This window comes from Gymnoscopelus microlampas, assembly GCF_963454915.1.
Source record: "Gymnoscopelus microlampas genome assembly, chromosome: 22".
NCBI lineage: Eukaryota > Metazoa > Chordata > Actinopteri > Myctophiformes > Myctophidae > Gymnoscopelus > Gymnoscopelus microlampas.
The window spans coordinates 37,717,555-37,739,739 of NC_139959.1; the positions used below are offsets into that span (position 1 = coordinate 37,717,555).

Sequence of the window (22,185 nt, forward strand, 5' to 3'; positions counted from 1 at the left end):
TTGATTTTACGTTGCATACAAACAAACCCTAAACCTACCCCTAACCCTAACCTCACAAAAAAGAATGCCTAAACTTAACCTTAGAATGTAATTGTAACCCCTAAACCTAACCATAAACCTAAACGTTGCAAAGTAACGTACCTAAAATGTAACATTTTAGTGGTTCAGAAACGTTGTCATTGAACATTTCTGGAAAAATGTACGGTGACAGCGTTGGCGGTTGGCGCGCACGTGTGTGTGTGTGTGTGTGTGTGTGTGTGTGCGTGTACCTGGTATACACAAAGGGGTTACATAGTCTCTGGGGTGCGTGCTGCGGTGCTGTACAAAGTACTTGAAAGCCATACGATAGCTTCAGATCGCCTACTATATATAATATTGTTTTATTCATTCATTCACCCAGTGTTTGGGACACACTGATGTATAACGTTGTGGTGTGACGTGTGTTTGTTTTGCAGGACGGCTACTCCCAGTACCACTTTGTGGGGTCTGCCTCCACGATAGAGAGAGACCGCCAGAGGCCATACTCCTCATCCCGCACGCCCTCCGTGTCTCCTGTCAGGACCTCCCCAAACAACCGCTCAGGTGAGGTGTCTCCTGATAGGACCTCCCTATTTCGGGAGGTGCAGTTCCTAACCTCGCGTCACTAGACTTTTCCACCTCGGAGGAAAGCTTGGTATTCGTTCTAAAACTAGCTGTGTGATCCGGTTTAGAAAAAAGGGAAAAAAAGAATTGTGGTTCCGGTGGTTGGTTCCGGTTGGTGTTGCATTGTTTTTTGTTCCCCACATAATGCGAATCAATTAGTTTAGTCTCAGGTCGCACCACAAGTTAGGATAGAAAATGTACATATACCAAACCATTATTATTCGAAAAGATACCTTTTAACCCATTAACACATTGGGTGCCAGGTTTTTTTAAAAACAGAGTACACTGATTGCCAGGATTTTTAACCATTTTTTTTTAGATGGGGGTCCGCGGCCAAATACATATAATTTTGGGGGTCCTTGACATGAAAAAGTTTGAGCACCACTGATATAGAAACATACATTTTTCAGAAAACTGTTGGGATTTAGAAGACATTTGTAGAATCGGCTTCAGGTCTTAATCCTACTATAATTCTAGTAACCTCTGTCCGTCTGTAGTGGTGAGTGAGTGAGTAGGTGAAGCTACCCGGTTCTCCTCAGTGGCTGGACCAATTGCTCTGATTTTGCACACAGCCATTGATCATTACCATCTGAACTTAACTGTGAAGCCCGTTTATCAATTTCATCAAATCTCAGCTTCTTATTAGCGTTTATGTGTAAAACACTGTTGCCATGGTTACGGGGCTGCCCAGCTATGGGACGAACTGCCTCCCGGGTTGCCAGATCATGTGCGCATATCCCCACACGGATGTGTCGACCGGGTATGGTCTAGTGGGTATAACTAGGGGAATAATTTTGGAGATGCACGGCACCGGTGGTTCCAGTCGTTGGTTCCGGCCACCTGATGACGTAACTTTCCGACGGGATCAGAAACCGGAAAATGCTATTAATCCCAGGCTAGTAGTTCCAGACTAGAAATGAGTTAATATTGCATCAAAAAACTACTTGAATCCTTTATATATACATCGGCTATTTCAAAATAGTAAATCTACAAGTTCAAAACACATCGCATGGCATGCATTGTGAGCTTGTAGATCTGATATTTTTGAGGAAAACATTCTTAAAAACAATCTAAAATATGTGTAATAACTTCCCAGAGATAAAAGAAAAAGCTGTCTAATGGGTGTCTCAGCTGGGGACCCATTGGCCATTATCGGCCCCCCTGAGTCCTCACAGCATGCTAGGCTGCAGTTAGCGCCGTCGCTCACCCCCCCCCCCCCCCCCCCCCATGGGTCCTCATGCTGCGATTAAAGTTGGCCTTTAGCTCCAGGCCCGCGGGGCCCCGCGGCGTGCCAGGGATGAATTAGCATTAGCCGTTAGCACGGGAGTGCTATATAGCGGAGCCTTCAGCGGTGATTTCTCTACGCTGAGCTTAGCAGGCTGATGGGCCGGAAAAGTACTTTTCCTCCCCGCTGGCTCAGCTAGAGTCTGGCACTCAGCGAACTCTCTCTGTGTGTGTGTGTGTGTGTGTGTGTGTGTGTGTGTGTGTGTGTGTGTGTGTGTGTGTGTGTGTGTGTGTGTGTGTGTGTGTGTGTGTGTGTGTGTGTGTGTGTGTGTGTGTGTGTGTGTACGTACGTACGTACGTACTTGTATTACTATACTTGTGTGTGTGCATGCGTGCGTGCATGTTCCTATGAATGTGCGTCTGTCTGCATATGCATATGTTTCTGTGTGTGTGTGTGTGTGTGTGTGTGTGTGTGTGTGTGTGTGTGTGTGTGTGTGTGTGTGTGTGTGTGTGTGTGTGTGTGTGTGTGTGTGTGTGTGTGTGTGTGTGTGTGTGTGTGTGTGTGTGCGCGCGCGCGCGTGCACTGAGACAAAGGGAAACAGGAAGCCAGAGAAAGGAAAAGGGAGGGATTGAGGGAACAAGAATAAAGGATGGATAATTGATGGAGGGAGGGAAGGAAGGATGCTCATTTGACTTTGAACGACGACATTGAACATGAGAAGCTTTGAGATTATAGAACACACATGCACACACGCACGCACACACACGCACACACACACGCGCGCGCACACACACACACAAAGGAGGGTCTGGTCTCCTCTCCTCTTTTTGCAGACTGTCTCAGTGCACTTGCAAGCAAATGAGCGTGCACGCACACACACACACACACACACAATTGTACACCGTGGTATCTGGACTCTGCATATGCTAACTGCCATTCAGCCCCTTAGAGATGGATCAAAGACAGAGAGAGAGAGAGAGGTGGAGAGAGGGAGAGAGAGAGGAGGGAAATGGGAGAGTTACAGTACAGTATTAGGAGAGAATGATACAAATGGAGAGAGAGAGTAATAGGATTAGCTGGTGGTGGGTGTGGTCACGGCTGCAAAGAATGTATGGAAAGAGAGAGAGAGAGAGATGGATTGATAGGCAGCGTCAGTGTCAAAGGGAGCTAGCCTCGCGTACTGGTGGAAAAAGTACTAAAATTCTTTACTTAAGTAAAAGTACCAATACTGCAAAATAAAAATACTCTGTTACAAGTAAAAGTCCAGAATTCAAAATTTACTTGAGTAAAAGTACAAAAGTATTGGCATCAAAATGTACTTAAAGTACCAAAAGTAAAAGTACTAAAATGTTTGAAAATAGCAGATCTACAAGCTCACAACGCGTCGCAAAGCGACGCGTTGTGAGCTTGTAGATAGGCTATTTTCAAATAGCCTATGTATAAAATAGGGCTAAAGTGGTTAATGTATGTTTTATAATATCATAATTTATATCTGAAAAGTAACTAGTAACTAAAGTTCTCAAATAATTGTAGCGGAGTAAAAGTACAATATTTGCCTCTGAGATGTAGTGGAGTAGAAGTAAAAGTATTGGAAATTGGAAATACTCAAGTAAAGTACAAATACCTAAAAAATGTACTTAAGTACAGTACTTAAGTAAATGTACTTAGTTACTTTACACCACTGCGCGTATTCACACTATATCACTGCGTGGATATGAGTCTGGTGCTTCCAAGAGGAAGTTTTTTTTCCCAAGGGGCGGGATCAAAACAATGGCCCTCGACGCAATTGGTTAGACCTACAACCAACTACCAATTACATAGTCTCCCATATTCGAATACTGGGCCCTGATTGGTCACCCACGTCTTCTGGAGCAGGAAATGGATTCTCTATGGAGCGGTGCCAGAACCAAATCGCAGAGTGCGAATTTGTTTTTGCACTCACAGATTCGTCTGGTCCCAGGCTAAAACTTTGGCCACACTTTAGAGCATAGGGTATATTCAACTGGGGTCCGTGACCCCTACGGGGTCCTCAGAGTCATTGCATGGGGGGTGCCAAGTTATTGTTTGATAGTAACGTTTATTTTGTATTTATTATACTTTTCCCCTATTATTTAACCCATTGATACCTGAAGCCGATTCTACCTGTCTCCTAAATCTCAACAGTTTTCTGAAAACGTATGTTTCTATATCAGTGGTGCTCAATGTTTTTCATGTCAAGGACCCAAAATGATATGTATTTGGCCGAGGACCCCCATCAAAATATTTTGTTCCAGGGACCCCCAGAGGCAACGATTTGAGTTAAAAATGTTCGCTTTAAAAAATATATATATTCAAAGATTTGCACACATTTTCACGATTTTTCAAAAATAGCAGATTTTGCTTGCAGATTTACAAGATTTACAAGCTTGTATATCTGCTATTTTTGAATAGCACAATGTATAAAATAATGCTTTTTAGCTCAAATCTAAAAATGACACAGTTCCAGGTCTTAATGGGTTAATTATGTCTGGAACCAACAAGACGATAGGGAAGCTGAGAGGGAATGAGGATGGCATATATAGGAGGAGCACTCCTAAAGTTTATAATTATATTATTATATCCGAGGCCGCCTTTTTTGTCGTCTTTCTACCATCTTTCCTCGTTCTAAATTACACCCCTTGATGGCTCTGAACTTCTCAAAGCGATCAGGAAATTACCAGAGAGACAGACCGACGCAATGTCCACACAAACACACCTATAGACAGTGCTGTTGTCTTCTCTCTCTTCGTCATCTTTGCTCTTTCTAAATGGCCCTTGATGGCTTTGAACTTTTCATCGGGTATAGACCCACCGTCCAACCCCTGCCAGTATGCAATACACATCCAGCTGTATGACAGATGTAAAAATTAATAATTAAAAGATCAGAAGTTGGAGGGGGCCGAGGCGTTTAACGCATTAAGACCTGGAACGCATCCGTGTCACTTTAGATGTCTTTGGGCTATTCAAAAATAGCAGATATACAAGCTCATAGCGCGGCACCGAGTGCCGCGCTATGAGCTTGTAGATCTGCTATTTTTGAAAAATCTTGGGAATTTTTTTTTTTTAGAAAGCATTTTTAAGAATCGTCTCAGGTCTTAAAGGGTTAATATGCAAAACAAATGTCTGAATTGTAGATCAGCTATTTGCAGTGTGATCGGGTGGGGGGGGGTTTGCCAATGCATTTCGGCACCAGTTGTGTGTGTGTGTGTGTGTGTGTGTGTGTGTGTGTGTGTGTGTGTGGGTGGGTGGGTGGGTGGGGGTGGGTGTGGTGTGGTGTGGTGTGGTGTGGTGCGGGGTGGGTGGGTGTGGTGTGGTGTGGTGTGGTGTGTGTGTGTGTGTGTGGGGGGAATGATTAGCTAAGCAGAGTGGAAGGGCTGATACACAGGTATGCAGCATTCATTCAGCCTCTTCAGCATGTCAAGATAACATCATATGGGCTGGGATTACACTGTGTGTGTGTGTGTGTGTGTGTGTGTGTGTGTGTGTGTGTGTGTGTGTGTGTGTGTGTGTGTGTGTGTGTGTGTGTGTGTGTGTGTGTGTGTGTGTGTGCGTGTGTGTTCCCGGGGGTCTTACAGGATTGTGAAGGTGACCCCTCACTCTGACAGCCTAAATCATGACTAATGACGTTGCACCTTTGAATGCCACACACGCACGGCGCACGCACGCACGCACGCACACACACGCGCGCACACACACACACACACACACACACACACACACACACACACACACACACACACACACACACACACACACACACACACACATACACACACACACACACACGCACACAAAGGGGTGTGAATGTAAATGCTGTTGTGTCATATTGCTTATTTATATATGAGTGTGTGCGAGAAAATAGCTGTTCGACTAAGCTCAGAACGCGTCGCAGAGGGACGCGTTGTGAGCTTGTCAATCAGCTATTTTCAGCAAAAGCCTTCCCCACAATAACAAAAACAAAAACATAAAATACACTAGTATAGAGCCCTGAGGGACTCCGGTTAACCATAATGGGGTTTAAAGTGGTTAAATGCATGACAGCTGGCGCTGCCAACGAACCCAATCGCCTGAGGAAACGTTGCCTCAACTCACAGTACATTTCTCCAGAAACGTTCAATGATGGTCCAACGTTTCTGGACCAAAACACAAACACAAAAAAATTATCATTTGTACTTTTTAGGTACGTTGCATTTCAACGTTTAGGTTTATGGTTATAGGTTTAGGGGTCAAGATTAGGGTTTAAAGTTATACGTTTAGACCAGGGGTCTTCAACAGGGGGTCCGGGACCCCTAGGGGGTCCTCAGAGTTACTACAGGGGGGCCACCAAATATTTGTGTGATATGATTTTTTTTTACATTAACCACTTGAACCCTAAACATCCCTTTTCTGAGGAGAACTTAAGGCACAAATAGCAGATCTACAAGCTCACAACGCCTCGCAGCGCGAGGCGTTGTGAGCTTGTAGATCTTCTATTTTGGCAAAGAGATATAGGTGTAGAGGGAAAAACAAGTCTAGTCTGAAACACAATTTTATACAATATAGTGGGGGTCCCTGCTTCATCTCTCTCTCAGCTAGGGGGTCCTTGGCCTGAAAACGTTGAAGACCCCTGGTTTAGACATTGACATCTTTTTGATGGTGGACTGTAATGTATTAATAACTGTATTATGTATTATATGTACTTTGTATAATGTATTAATAAAGATAACAGTCAATTAATTAATCAATCAATCGTGTGTGTGTGTGTGTGTGTGTGTGTGTGTGTGTGTGTGTGTGTGTGTGTGTGTGTGTGTGTGTGTGTGTGTGTGTGTGTGTGTGTGTGCGCTGTGTGTGCGTGTGTGCGTGTGTGCGTGTGTGTGTGTGTGTGCGTGTGTGCGTGTGTGTGTGTGTGTGTGTGTGTGTGTGTGTGTGTGCGTGTGCGTGCACACAGCCAGCGCTCCAGCGTCTCCCAGGGAGATGATGAGTCTGAAGGAACGCAAGATGGACTACGACTCCACAGCAAACAACGCCGGTTTCCATAGCAACAAAGGAGAGCACACGTCCCGGAAAGACGCCATGGCAGGTGTGTGTGTGTGTGTGTGTGTGTGTGTGTGTGTGTGTGTGGGGGGTGAGAGAGAGAACCATGTGCTGAGATTTTAACCCCGCATTGTATTATATTTTCATCTCTTTTCCACTCTTTCTTTCCCTCTACTTTACCATCTCTCTCTCTCTGCTCTCTCTCTCTCTCTCTCTCACATCCTTTCTTCCTATTGTCTCTCTCTCTCTCTCTCTCTCTCTCTCTCATTACACACAGTGATTACAGACAGTCTAATAATAGCCCATGGTGTCTTACAGGCCGACACTAATTAGAGGTCCAGGAAACAGTGTTGTTAGAGGGTTCAAGCCAGAGAGAGACTCCAGACCTTTTGTTTGTTAGTTCTTTTCTCCTCCTCCAGCCACAGTATTGCATATTCCCTAGAGATGAATGGTCAGTGGTGTAACAGTAACAAGATCGAGTTTACTTGAAGTAAAGTAAGTAAGCCTTGCAGAGCCATGTGTGGCCCATAGGGGGCAGGAGCCTATCTCTGTTTCTGTAGCGTGAGGCAGCTTGAGTACAAGTATAGGCTACACCCAATTTTTCACCTGACGTGAAAAAGTTTGAGCACTGTTCTGAACCATTGGGCTGATTACCTAAATGTATCCCTAAATCAATGACAATAGGTCAAAACTTCACCAGAGTTGGATGTTTCTTTAAGCTTTTATTTGCACCCACAACGCCTTTTATTTTTAGGTTTGCTGAGCATGAGTTTCAGCAACGCCCCGCTTCACACACACACACACACACACACACACACACACACACACACACACACACACACACACACACACACACACACACACTATGGCGCTCGTTCCGTGCCACGTCAAACCTTGACGTGTCACATGAACGCGTGATTTTTTTATCGTGTGAACTTGTTATTATTTTCCCATTGACTCACAATGGGTACGCGACGCGATGGGACGTGCATGCGTGCACGCGTACCCTTCCCCCGTGCCCTACGCGGGTTACACGTTAACACTTAGTTTATGCGTTTTTAGCGAACGCACGCATCAACGCATGCATTATTTTTTGGGTCACGCGACTACAGGAGGCAGGCAATGAGGGCTTCACAAAATCACACGTGAATATTGTTGATTCACAGCACCGTGCGTGCGTGTGTGTGCATGACAGATGACTGTCAAATAGACCGTCATGGTGATTATAGCGTGTATGTGTGTGTGCAGTGTTATCAAAATAGACCGTCACATGAAATATTGTTATACATTTCGGGTCGGACTAGCAATGTGTCGGACTAGCGATGTGTCGGACCCCCGGTTGTTCGGACCCCCGGTGTTTCGATGTGGAGGTGTTTCGAAATGGAAAAGCGCACCCACACAGACCAAACGTGGCCTGCACTTGCACTCAGGGGTTGTGGAGATGAAAGCTCCCTTGTCCTGTAGCTTTTCATGAAAGACATTTAAGTTGTTTTTTGTATGAATGGAGAGAGAGAGAGAGAGAGAGAGAGAGAGAGAGAGAGAGAGAGAGAGAGAGAGAGAGAGAGAGAGAGAGAGAGAGAGAGAGAGAGAGAGAGAGAGAGAGAGAGAGAGAGAGACATATAAAAAAGAACGAGCAAGTTGATATTTCAAGATTATGTTTGGAGTGGAATGAAGAGATTGGCTGCAGAAGATAGCCTATATCCTCAACAAAAACCTGAATTAAATGATAATTGTGCATTGTCTGTTTCACAACATGGAAAGTTTATCAAGCCATCACCATTCATTCGCGGCTGACCTCACAGACACGCACGCGCGCAAACACACACACACACACACACACACACACACACACACACACACACACACACACACACACACACACACACACACACACACACACACTGGTGCCATGTCCCCCCAGTTTATAGCGGTGTTCGATTTTTTTACATTGCCAACTCTCACATGTACACAAACGTTACAGGACGATCCGGACCGCGATAAGTACCCGTATCTCCCGTATTGTTAAATAAAAAACATTTTAATCCCATCGCCAGCCATTTCTTTTTTTTTTTTTTGGTAATGTATCAGAGTGCAATACACCTCCCAACCATTAGTGTTGCATGGTTGAAAGTATCGGAGAAAATTTGGAGAAAATGGCCGGCGATCGGATTAAAATGCTTTTTATTGAACAATACGAGAGATACGGCTACTTATCGCGGTCCAGATCGCCTTGTAACATCCATGGCTCGGGGTTAAGCACTTTATGTTTCAAATCTGAACGTTTATGTACATGTGAGAGTTGGCAATGTAACAAAAATCCAACACCGCTATAAACCAGGGGTACATGGCACCATGACGCTTGTATACAAGCGTCATGTGAACGATGGCTAGGGCTGAAGTGTGTTTTGTGATAATAACCAAGATATAAAAAGTAGGCTAGTAGCCTACTAACTAAAGTGTTCAAATAATTATAGTGGAGTAGGCTAAAAAGTAAATTATTTGCCTCTAAGATGTAGTGGAGTAGGAGTAAAATAATTGAAAATTGGAAATACTCCAGTAAAGTAAAATTACCTCAAGATTGTACTTAAGTAGGCCTACAGTACTTGAGTAAATGTACTTAGTTAGTTACTTTACACCACTGCGAGAGAGAGGGGCTCGAGTCGCAAAGCGAGTTAATTCAGCCAAAATCTGTCACTTGCGTTTCAAATTGTATTCTTTGATCGGCTGGTGATATAACTTAACTGTCACAACTTGGTATTTATAAACATACTTGTGTGGATTACGGAGACATTTGAATGAAGTCTTGATTGGGGAGGCTCTACGGCTACGCACTTATGGATATCTTTATGTCAGTCCTTCCGTGCAACGTATGGTTCGCGGCCCCGGCCAGAGCGGCTTGGAGCGGCAGCCGGTCCTTGAGTTTTACTGCACTATAATGATTTATTATATATATAATTATTGTTTACAAAACTCACATTAACCACTTCACACCCCATATAATATACAAGATTTGTATTTGTGAAATGGGACATTCTGCATAATGAATAGCCTACTTTCTACTTTTGGTACTTTAAGTACATTTTGATACCGATATTTTTGGTTCTTTTACTCAAGTAGGCCTACATTTTTTATTCCGGACTTTTACTTCTACATTGCAGTAGGCCTATTGATACTTTTACTTATGTAAAATATGTGAATACTATTTCCACTGACTGTATACATGTCCAACCAGAGGTTAGTGCCAGGAATCAACCACCATAATATTTGTGCTGTTAAAATGTTTGCAAAAATATTTTTTCACAATTTGTCGAATGTTTTTGAAAATAGCAGATCTACAAGCTCACAATGCGTTGCATTGTGAAGCTTGTAGATTAGATATGTTCAAATAGCTGATGTAGGCTATATGGGTTAAAGTGGTTAAACTGCTGGGGATCCCCATAACACTCCCAAGGACCCCCTGGTAGTGATGCGCGGCTGGGCGGGACTCTCTCTCTCTCTCTCTCTCTCTCTCTCTCTCTCTCTCTCTCTCTCTCTCTCTCTCTCTCTCTCTCTCTGTCTCTCTCTCTCCATACGCACTTATGGATCTCTTTGTGTCAGTCCGTGCGACGCGTGGTTCGCGGCCCCAGCCGGAGCGGCTTGGAGCGGCAGGCGGTCCTTCAGCTAAATGTAGCCTAGTACTGCACACATATTGTTGTCGATTGGTCTATATCCAGCCCAAGTCTGTAGCATACATTTCGACCATTCGAAAATATTTTCAAAATATTTGTATTATGTCACACAGAAAACTTGTGAAATGGGACATTCTGCGACTAGCCTACTACTTTTGGTAGCCTACTTTAAGTAGGCCTACATTTTTATACCAATATTTTTTGTAGGCTACTTGTACTCAAGTAGATTTTTAATTCCGGACTTTATACTTGTAACTGAGTAGGCTATTTCTTCATTGCTGTAGGTCTATTGATATTTTTACTTAAGTAAAAATGTGAGTACTTTTTTCCACTGACTTTATCCATGTCCAGTCCAAGTTAGTATGCAGAAATATTCCACACAGAAAGTTTTTCACAATTTGTCAAATGTTTTTGAAAATAGCAGATCTACAAGCTCACAATGCATTGCATTGGTAGTGATGCGAGGGGGTCTCTTTCTCTCTCTCTCGCTCACTCTCTCTCTCTCTATTGATTTATATATTGTTTTGTTGTGCTCCGTGGCGGGGCGGGTTATGAAAAAAACCTGACCCGCGCATCACTGCCCCCCAGGGGTGTCCCCGGACCCCACTTTGAGCACCAATGCGCTCATCTTCAACAGGAGTTGGATGGGATGAATACATAATGAATACATAAACGCATTTTGATTGATCAAAGGTCTAGCAGTCGCCAGCGAATTTCCGCAAAATACGACTGCTGTCCGAATAAATAAAAGACGCATTTTGCATAACATAGCCTAACATAAATAATGGGAACAAACGATACCGAACAAACTTTAGTAATATTGCTCTGGCGGAGCTGCAGCTGATATAGATATAGATAGCTTACAATGGCGAAACAATATTATTTATCATTATTAGGCTATTTAGTTAATTTAATGCGGGGTATTTAGAAACAAATATGAATATCTAAATTGTATCAATGCCACTAACCTGGATACATGCATGTGATAATAATTTTATATTTTTTAGGCTACACGATCACACAACGCGATGCAGCACATATATCAGGCGTTCACATGATGCGGTGCAGCACACCACATATAATCACGCCTGCTTTCTGCGCTGAATGCACGCACACACGCACGCACGCACGCATAAAAATAAAAAAAGTCACATTACACGACACGTTCACACGCTGATGCAACACACCATGCTTGGTGGCACGGAACGTGGCACGGAACGAGCGCCATTCAACACACACACATACACACACACACACACACACACACACACACGTGGGCCTTTCACTTCCCCACCCAGATTGTGAGCTTGTCGGCCATACTATTCTCACTATTTCATAAGTGGTTAACATTTTGAGTCCGAAAAATGAGTCCCGACCCATAGTTTTGGAAACACCTACAGTATGTTCAAACACTGAACACTTTGTGTTTTTTCTCTCTTTCAGTGTCGTGTGGAACCTCTACGCTGTTTCGCAACTCTTACCTGACAGGAAGTGATGACTTGAAGCCCAACCAGGTGAGACACTACTTTTAGAGAGAGAGAGAGAGAGAGAGAGAGAGAGAGAGAGAGAGAAAGAGTATCAATTACTTTTTCGACTAATCGAATAATCAAGATGTGCGTTTTTGTCGATAAAAGATAATTACATCAATGAATCGTGAACACGTCACAATATTAATGATCGACTGATTAGTCTGATGATTAGTCTGATTAACCACTTTGTCATACAAAGGCGTCGCGTAGGTAAACAATATAAATAAAGTTATTTCTTGGCTGAACTATGCCTTTAATACTAGACGTCAGGTAGCTTTTCGATCTCCTTTTTGGTCTGAGGTAAAGATGATTGTTATTAGAGTAGACAATGGTGTTTGTAATAGTAATAAGGCACGCACACACATACTGTACATGCACACATGCTCGCTCACGGACACACATGGTGACACAAGGTGGTTTGCGTTGATAAGAGACACTTTCAGAATCTCTGCTCGAGCCACGCCCCCCCTCCCCAGCCCAGAGAGCAGGTAACCATAGCAACCTACACTGCCACCACCCTACAACCAATCAAAGAATTAGTATCTGGGTGGAGTGCATGCATGGAGATGAAAATGTATAGTCATTTAACCTTTACACACACACACACACGCACGCACGCACGCACACACACACACACACACACACACACACACACACACACACACACACACACACACACACACACACACACACACACACACACACACACACACACACACACACACACACACTGGGGTTGTGAGCTTGCATCGGCTATTTTTGGTATAACTCGGGCTCACACCAATAATAGAAAAGGAATAGGAATAAACACTCTATCTGAATGATTGCAAATGTTGTCAAATAATCGGTTCAGGAGAATAAATGAAGACATATCACACATTGTTCTCTGACCTCTTGTTGTTAGATGTGAACATTGTATCACTTTATTAACACAGCACACAGTCATCAGCCTGTCAATAGACAGTCTTGCGGCGACTAAATCAAGTTTAGATTATACTGAAAATAATATAACCAGCTGGCTTTAGATCATTCATAATAGTGTCCTCATCTCCGTCCATAACAGCACTTTCCGAGGGTGAATGAGACCAGATGTCCTGCTGATGGATTTTTGAAAGGCTGTCAGTGCGTGGTTCTATATCGTTCATAAAATCGCATATTAAGTGATCCAGACGATATTGATTATGGATATAGTTGTCGTTATGTTTTGTGGTCTGCTGTGCACACTGCCACATCCACTTCAGTTAGAACATTTTTATGGTTATCGTGCTGCTCGGTGTGAACGGAGCTTTAGTCAGGCTTTCCAGATGAATTGGCCCGTCTTACAGTACCTGCATGCAACAGTCTGTCTCTCCCCACCTGATTCCTACAGTGGTTCTCAACTTCTCAAACTTTTCTGGGGGTGCCTGGCACAAAATATATTGTGCCAGCTACAATATATAGAATGAGGTACTCAAGGAAAATTCTAAATATATATATATATATATATATATTTTTTTATATTTTCCAAAATGTGTGAGCTTGAGCTATTTTTGAATAGCCAAAGTATAACATAATGGTTTAAAGTGGTTAAAATGTTTGTGATGCCACATTAACAAATTTAGCTGGGGACCCCCTGGAACCCTTTTCAAGGACTCCTGGGGGTCCCCGGACCCCACTTTGAGAACCACTGCTCTACACAAGGCCTTTCTCCTGTTCTGATGCCCCCCACCTCTCTCTCCTCCTCCTTCTCCTCACTTCTCCTCTCCTCCCCTCCCCGCCTCCATATATACCTCCATCTCCTTCCCCTGTTATCTCTCCAACTTCCCACTTCCCCTCTCTCTCTCTCGCCTCACTTTGTCGCACTCCACCCGCTCCCACAAACCTCTCTCTCTCTCTCTCTCTCTCTCTCTCTCTCTCTCTCTCTCTCTCTCTCTCTCTCTCTCTCTCTCTCCCCCCCCCCCCCCCCCACCCCACTGTCCACACCCCCCAGGTCTCCACCCTCCAGCCCTGTGTGATGCCCCCCATGCAGCCTATGCAGGACAGCCCGTCGATGGTCCTCAAAGACTACGACCCTTACCCTCCCCCTCCCTCTTTCCCCCAGCCCGCCGCCCCCATGCACCAACAGGTAGGGATCCATTCCCAAGTATATAGTTGAGAATCCTAAATCAGGGGTCTTCAAAGTTTTTCAGGCCAAGGACCCCCTAGCTGAGAGAGAGATGAAGCAGGGACCTCCCACTACATATTGAATAAAATTGCGTTGCAGATGACTTTTTTTTCATAGATTTCCTAGGTAGACTTATCATAGACTTGTTTGATGTACATTACCTTTCAGACAGTTCACTTTTTAAACCCTCATTATTTAGTCAACTTGACCGTTGGCTGTGTACTTGGTCTGCTCTTTTTCCCCTCTTCACCAACTCCCCGAAAATATCAGATTCACAAGCGAGCGTGTGGATCTGATGTTTTCTGAGTTTTCGGCTAATGTTCCCCCATCACACAAAGATTTGACCCCTGTAGTTACTCTGAGGACCCCCCGGGCCCCCTGTTGAAGACGTGTCCTAAATCAATAAAGAATCAATTCTCTCATTGATTCCAGCGGGACATGATGACGTCATGTCTCTCGAGAGACACGAGCCATGTCGTTGAAATCAAACGGCTGGCACAAATATGTCGTTCTAATAAAGCTTGTGTTTTCTTGCCAACTTACTGGTAAAAACAAGGAACGTGTGAATTTAACATCTTGCATTCGCATTTTGCTTCAATGTTGCACATCAGTTGAAGCTAGCTCTGGTCCATACCGTTAGAAGGAGTTCTCCTTAACGCTATGGTACTCTCGAGCCGTTGCACGCACTCCCCCGGTAGCGCAGCCTCTCGACTGTTGTGAAAATAAAGAAATACACTTTCGCTACTCACCAAAACAAAGACACTCGGAGCCCCAGACCTCACATCTAAAATACCGTTTTTGGCCAGAAAATAAAATATTTCACCGGAAGGAAAACAACTAATTGTTACTCCACTGCCATTTGTAGTAAAGACAAGAGGCTGCGCAGCTATGTGCGCGCAACAGCTCGAAAGTAACATAGCTTTAAGGAGAACTCCTTCTAACGCTATGGACCAGAGCTATGTTGAAGCCAACATGCTCTTCGATTGTCTTTATACACTGAATCTCTTCGCCAGAAATAGCAGATCTACAAGCTCATGCACAGCTTGTAGATCTGCTATTTCTGGTGAATGTTCCCCCCAGAATAACGCTTGGTCGGGGTTCAAGTGGTTAAATGAAAACGAGTGCCCCAGATGAACTACTACCAATAATAGAAAAGGATCGATAGGAAATCAAATCGTTAAGCAGGATTGAGAAGGGGATCGAAATCCATAAAAAATTACAATCTCGGGAAATGTAAAGCGAACGACTATCCAGCAATGGAGGGAGAGGCTAAAAAGCATATATCTGATGGAAAGCATTGCAGCTAGACTACATAATGTATGTATGAGGACAGAGGATTTCAATATCAGATAGATACCGGTAGCAGTTGCCCAGACTGATTGGGGATTCGGTCCCCCCTTAATGTCGTTGGATGGGAGTTGATTGAACGGCCTGGTTGCCTGTCCTCCCTGCGCTATTGGCCGGAGTGTCCTGAAGGTCATGTATGGACGATTGGTGCTGTTAGAGTAATGATGTTTGGTTGCTTGTGTCTGTGATGCCTTTATAAGTTTTTCTTTGATATGTCTGATGCTGTTGTATGTGTGATGCAATTTTTGTTTTGTGTATGTCCGTATGTGTAAATGGCAATCAAGTGATTTTTTAAATATTTATAACAATCCCCTCCCCCTCCAACAGGCCCACCAGATGCCGCCGCCCCCGCACAGCCAGAGCCGCAGCTTCGACGAGGCCTCCTCCTACTACGACGAGCCGGCGTCGCTCGCGGCGGCGGGTCCTTCCCCTATGCCCTCCTCGCAGGTCCCCCAGCCCCAGGTCCAGGCTCAGCCTCAGCCCCAGGTCCCGGTCCAGGCCTCCTCGGGACCCCCGCCGCCCCCCCAGCGGGACCCGCGCGAGGACCTGCGCATGCACCTGGGCCTCAAGTCCACCGGGAACTACGTGGACTTCTACTCGGCGTCGCGGCCGTACAGCGAACTGAACTACGAGACCAGCCACTACCCGGCCTCGCCCGACTCCTGGGTCTAAGACCAGACACCCCCCCAAACCCAACCCAACCCACCCACCATGAAACCCCCCATAACTCAGAGAGTGTACAAATGGAACCATTAGGGTCCGTTTGGTTTTCGTTTGTACGCTCTCCGAGTTACACGATTGTGACAAGGGAACCGCCTCAAGGACTCCTGGGGGTCCCCGGACCACACTTTGAGAACCCACCGGTCTACACGATGATGATGATGATGTTGATGATGATGATGGTAGGGGTAGGGAGGGGCAAGAGGGAGTGTGTTTCTTGTGAGTGCGCATGGCGAGGAGGTGAGGTTTTTGTTTTTTTAGCAGGTGATCTATAGCTTGCAGCCAGCAAAGAAACGAGAGGTGCTTTTTTGGGGGGGGGTTTAGACGAAGATGTAGCCGACAGCAGAGAAACTGGAGTGTTTTTAGAATGGGGGGGGGTGGGGTGCAGCACTAGAGAGAGAGACTAGGGGTGAGGGTGGGGTGGCGCATGTGCATGACCACATTTATTTTGTTTTGTTATTTTGGCGTCCGCCGATTTGTTTTTGTTCAAAGTAGAAGCAACAGGTAGGAGGAGCAGGAAAGGACAGAGTGCATTCGAAGGCAAGGCGAGAGTGTATTTGTATGGACGTTTCAACAACATTAAAGGAGCAATTTACCAATGTTCAACCTTATCTTCATATAAATGGTCCGCACTAAAGCTCATTATAAGATATGGCACCATTTCTGTTTACTCAACCCCCTGTGTCTCAGAGGAGGGCTGTGGACAGTTCAGAAAACCTGCCTTCCTGTGATATCATTGGTAGGCAGGTCTGGTCATTTTCTTTTTGGCTTCTATTTCAGCTATATCAGTACCTACTTCCCAGGAAGTCGTTTCTATTAGCCTGAAATACCCCATCCCTCTGAACTGTCCACAGCTCACCTAATGTACTAATTATAATGAAGATAAGGTTGAAAACGGATGAAGTGCTCCTTTAAGTAAAATAAACATGTTATAGCAGGACATTTGAAATTCAGTACAACACCTATCTCCTTAACAGGCACTACATAATTCAGAACACAGAGCAAAATGCACAATATCAAAGGACTGGCACAGGTGCGTAGGAGCAACCAGTGTAACATGAATAAAAAAGGAAGTCTTCACTTAGAGGAGTAGTTTATTAAGCTGCAACGTTTCGGTCTAAACGACCTCCATCAGGTATCATCAAGATAGATGATGGAGGTTGTTTAGACCCAAACGTTATAGCCTAATAAACTACTCCTGTAAGTGAAGACAACGTGTGGGAAAAGATGAAATAGAAAAATAAGAGAGTCAAATTGCAGTGCCAGAATAATACGTAAAGACATATCAAAAGGCAGCAGCAAAACGAAATATTTTTCGCTGTAATTTAAGATAACAGAGTTGTAGCAGACCTGTTTGTTCAGGATATGTCGTGCCTAAAAACTGCTTCTCCACCGTTTTAGCTCTGATTATAAGGAGAGATGAAGAGGCCTTGAGAAGAGGAGGAGGAGGAGAATGAGGAGGAGGAGGAGGGAGATGAAGAGGTAATGGTGATGGGGGGATGAGAGAGAGAGAGAGAGCTATTTACTGGGATAGAGGTGAAAGTGGCTGTTGACTTTCCACAGAGTGGAGTGGAGGTGTGGAGAGCTGAAAGCCCTGTTGCGTGACATTGTTGTTATTACCTGTTATTAGGTTTTCGGTGTCGTGACACCGACGCACATCTAAGGTTGAATTACCCTTAATCCATTAAGACCAGGAACGCATCTGTGTTTTAAGATTTCTTTGGCTATTTTTTGGGAAAAGAAATATGTGCTAATGTGTGCAAATCTTTGAATATATAGCTTATATCATTTTTTTACTCAAATCTTTGCTTCTGAGGGTCCCTGGAACAAATACATTTCATTTTGGGTGGTCCTTGACATGAAAAAAGTTTGAGAACCACTGATATTATAGCAACGATATATATAAATGATTTAGGAGACATTTGTAGAATCCCCAGAAGCAAAGATTTGGTTAAAGATGTTCGCTTCAAATAATATATCTACAAGCTCATAGCGCAGCACTCGGTGCCGCGCTATGAGCTTGTATATCTGCTATTTTTGAATAGCCAAATAAATCTTAAAATGACACAGATGCGTTCCCGATCTTAATGGGTTAAGGAGATGTGGTAAGGGGTACTCCAGAAGGTCAAGGAAGACTGAAAGAAGCACATACTGTAGGAAAGGAGATGAAACCACGTCAAGGCACAAGACAAAAAGGGAGTCAATGTTTTTACTATTTCAGTGGCAAACGTAGCATCTCTTTCATTGCTCTACTACTTAAGTTTTTCCGTTGCACTGACCTCACGGCCACTACAGGCTTTTCTAGCTTTCGTTTTCATGGAAAGTCCTCTTTAAAAAGACAATCCTTCCACCGTTTGTTTTTGTTGGGTTTATCTTTCTTTTTTTCGTCTTTATTTGTTTAACCCTTTTTTGTATTTGTACCTTTTTCTAAAATTTCTCACTTTGAAATTGTACGTCGTGTTCGGTGTACAGTTCGGAGGTGAGTGTACAGGTGTGTATATTACACTACTTTTTTGCTTTATTTCTTTGGCGGGTGACACTTGCAAAGATTGTCTTAAACCGTTGGACTGGATAATGACTGAAAACAAGTAAGGTTCGAGGTTGTACTTTATTGTTATCTTGTGCACATGGTACATACGAGTAAAACTTATCATTAAAGCAACGACTACAACAAGCGGAAACGACGAGGAGGAGTGCAGAGAAAAAAATCCGAACAGACAATCCTAGATGTATCGACGAGCGGGAACACCTGGTCCTTCTTCAAAACCCCTTTTTTTTCCCACATCTGGAGAGAGAGACGCTATTTCAGTATTTTGTGTCTGTTTTCTCGCCATCTTGTGGATTTGTTTGTGGACATAAAACTTCAGAACTCTCTTATAAGTGGTTCGACGCCCGGCAGCGACAGAGCCCCCAAGTCCTTCGACAATAAAGTGCTTTTTCACTGCCTATAATGACCTAAAAGTACAACGTATTGTACGTATACTGTACGTACGTTCAAAGCACACTCTGTGACTCTGGAAAGGGGTTGAACCTGTGGTGTTTTGTTTTTATTTTTTCGACGGTTCCGGTCTGTTTGACCGTAGCATCTTTTCAACAGGTTTCTCATAGTCATTGTCACTGCATAAGAAACCAGTCAGTTGTAACAAAAAAGAACAAAAACTAAAAAAGCAACCATTGTTACTGTACAATGCACTGTAACGGCGGTTCCCAACCGTTTCTGGATCAGGGCCCCACTCAAAAGGCCTTCCGGCTTGAATCAATGGAACTAACGTATACGTAGAGCCTACTTTTACGTTCTGGTTTATCTGTGCCACAATTAAAACCAATCGTTTCAGGATTTTAACGAGAGAAAGAAATATCATGATGACATTGTTACATAAAAATCTGTGTTTTGCCAATTGTTTTAGGTGGCGCACTTTCATAGCCTGGAAACCAGACGAATCTGCTAGTGCAAAAAAAAATATCCCTCAGCAGATTTGGCTTGACCCCGCTCGGTTGTGATTGGATTTCGCTGCACCCGAGGTTGTGGGGCACCAATCAGAAACCGGTATGCAAATATGGGGCGGGTTTATCACCAGAGGCGTTTCTTTTTTAATCCGCCCCTCGGAAATGCAGGTCCCACACAGAGATTCCAGACTAATATATTAGTCAGGCCATGCCAGGCTACCACTTTCAATATAGGTTGGGAACCGCTGCACTGTACAGGAGAGAGAGAGAGAGAGAGGGAGAGAGAGCTGACATTGTGCCAAACGTCGTCACCTCGGGGACCAGCAGCCCTGTAAGAGGTATAAAGGGACATATTGTGCTGAAGGTGATTCTGTTGAAGTTTACACTGACCAGGTGACTCCCTCTCCTTTGTTTATATAACTTTTTTTTTGCTTTTGTCGTGTGTTTTTTCGAACCGGGTGCAAAGATGATGTACTTATAGCTGCGGATCAAAGGATCATACAATGTACAGACCTGCCTCTTCTCTGTTTGCTGGCTGACCGTGTGATGCGTGTGTGCGTGCGTGTGCGTGTGTTAGTGTGCACGTGTGTGTGTTTGTGCTTGTATTACTGTACTTGTGATGGACAAAGTGTTGTGGACGAATTTGAGAAATAGACATTGTAAGGACAAATGTTCTTGGTCCTCACAAGAGGTTTTATTTGTTAGGCCCACAATTAGAAAAAAAGATTCCGGTCAGGATTAGGTATTTACAGGTTAGATTTAAGTTTGTAGTTATGCCTGTTTTATACTTAGTTGTGCACAGGTATCGCCCACCGAAAATCTACTGCTGATCTATGCCTGGGCGGGACTTAAAATGTGACGTTAAAAATGGCAACAAAAAAAAAAGTGTTAAAAAAGGCAGTGATAAACTTGACGTTCTGAAATGTTGATGTCCTCACAAGTATATTAATACAAATGTGTGTATGTGCGTGTGTGTGCGGGTGTTTGTGTGTGAGTGTGCAGTGGACTGTGTGTGTGTTTGTGTGTGAGTGTGCAGTGGACGCGTGGCGTGTGTGTGTGCGTGTGCACGCGTACACTCGAGCGAGCGAATCCATGCATGCATGTGTGTGGTATGCCTCCGTGCGTGTACGTGCGTGTGCGTTCCTTGTATAAAAAAAAGAAATAATCAATGTCCAAAACGAGGCGTTCCTACTGACAGTTTGTCCCATTTGAAAAACCGAGGTAAAAAAAAAACTCTAACTCTATAAAAAATCACTAGGATAAATTATTGATATAGAATGACAAATCTATATATATATATATCAAATTATATATATGAATATAAATATATATACATATATATATACATAATTTTTATGTGCCGATGTCGGTGTCACTAAAAGCAACAACTTTATTGAAGAGAGCATTCTGTGGTTGTACGTTAGGGCTGTTGTTCACTTGACCTAAACGTACAGAAACTGATGATCGGACCCCACCCCCCCAACACCCCCCCTCCCCATGGAGATAAAGAGAATTGCCACCTGAAGTTTGCTCAGGCTCTGGTGTGTGAAGCTGTGTGTTGTTGTGTGTGTGTGTGTGTGTCCATGCTTCTTAGATGATCGTGCTGGCGAAAAAGGACCGTACATGAACACAAAGGAAAAATAATGAAATAAAAAAAAATAATGGACTCTTTGCAAACAAACGCTGTTGTTTCAATCTCTTCTTCTTTTTTCTTTAACACAGCATGTGCATGCAATGCTTTCCTGGTGTGTGACGGTTTAAAGGTGTGGTTCTTCTTCTGCCTTTTCTGGATCACGGCCCACTTCAAAATCTTGAAAGTGTTCTCGGCCCACCCATGGTCCGAGAACGCGTGCATTTTCAGAGCGTGTTTACAATAGCAAACAAAGCACCTTGTTCCGTCCCGCGACGCGCTCAAACAAACGTTCCGTCAGTGAGCATGAGTGTTACACACTTGTGGGTCTCCATGAAACCGCACCATATAAAGTGTTCCGGCTTGAATGACCAAATTAGCATTTCCGGTACCTCAATTACACAGGCAACCCAAGTTCAGGGCACTAATAAATACATCAACTGATGCACAAACTTGGACACATCATCAGTGTTATTTCCTGGAGTCACTGGGTGTTTCGGGTCTCGCAACAGACACCCTCCTCCAGGTGACCCGACCAAGGCTGATCAGACCCCGGTCTGTGTCCAAGTGGCATGCTACAAAGCAAAGCAAAGCAAAGCAAAGTTTGTTGTTTACCCAGGGTGTCGGACTAAGTACGAAACTTGTTTCCAGCCGGACCCTGCATGGAAGCCTTGCTCAAGGGCTATTCAGCGGTGATTCATGATCGATGTGATGAATTGGGGAATCGAACTAGGGACCTTCCGGTATCAAGGCCGCCCCTCTAACCACTAGGCCACCGCTGCCACACCGCTGCCTACAGCCCC

The 22,185-nt window shown here is 44.1% G+C and overlaps 2 protein-coding genes across 2 annotated transcripts in view; one reads left to right on the top strand and one right to left on the bottom strand.

Annotated features, from left to right (window-relative positions):
- Positions 1-16,257, top strand: part of ctnnd2a (catenin (cadherin-associated protein), delta 2a) — a gene marked incomplete at its 3' end in the record, with an annotated part of 597,119 nt that extends 580,862 nt beyond the window's left edge. The window contains exons 22-26 of the mRNA XM_084048187.1: positions 456-582; positions 6,813-6,944; positions 12,010-12,080; positions 14,068-14,199; positions 15,928-16,257. Coding sequence (XP_083904313.1) covers positions 456-582; positions 6,813-6,944; positions 12,010-12,080; positions 14,068-14,199; positions 15,928-16,257 — 792 coding nt within the window. The remainder of the gene's footprint in view (positions 1-455; positions 583-6,812; positions 6,945-12,009; positions 12,081-14,067; positions 14,200-15,927) is intronic.
- mtmr6 (myotubularin related protein 6) overlaps positions 1-22,185 on the bottom strand; it is a 703,086-nt gene that overhangs the window by 449,669 nt on the left and 231,232 nt on the right. The gene's annotated exons all lie outside the window — the stretch shown is intronic.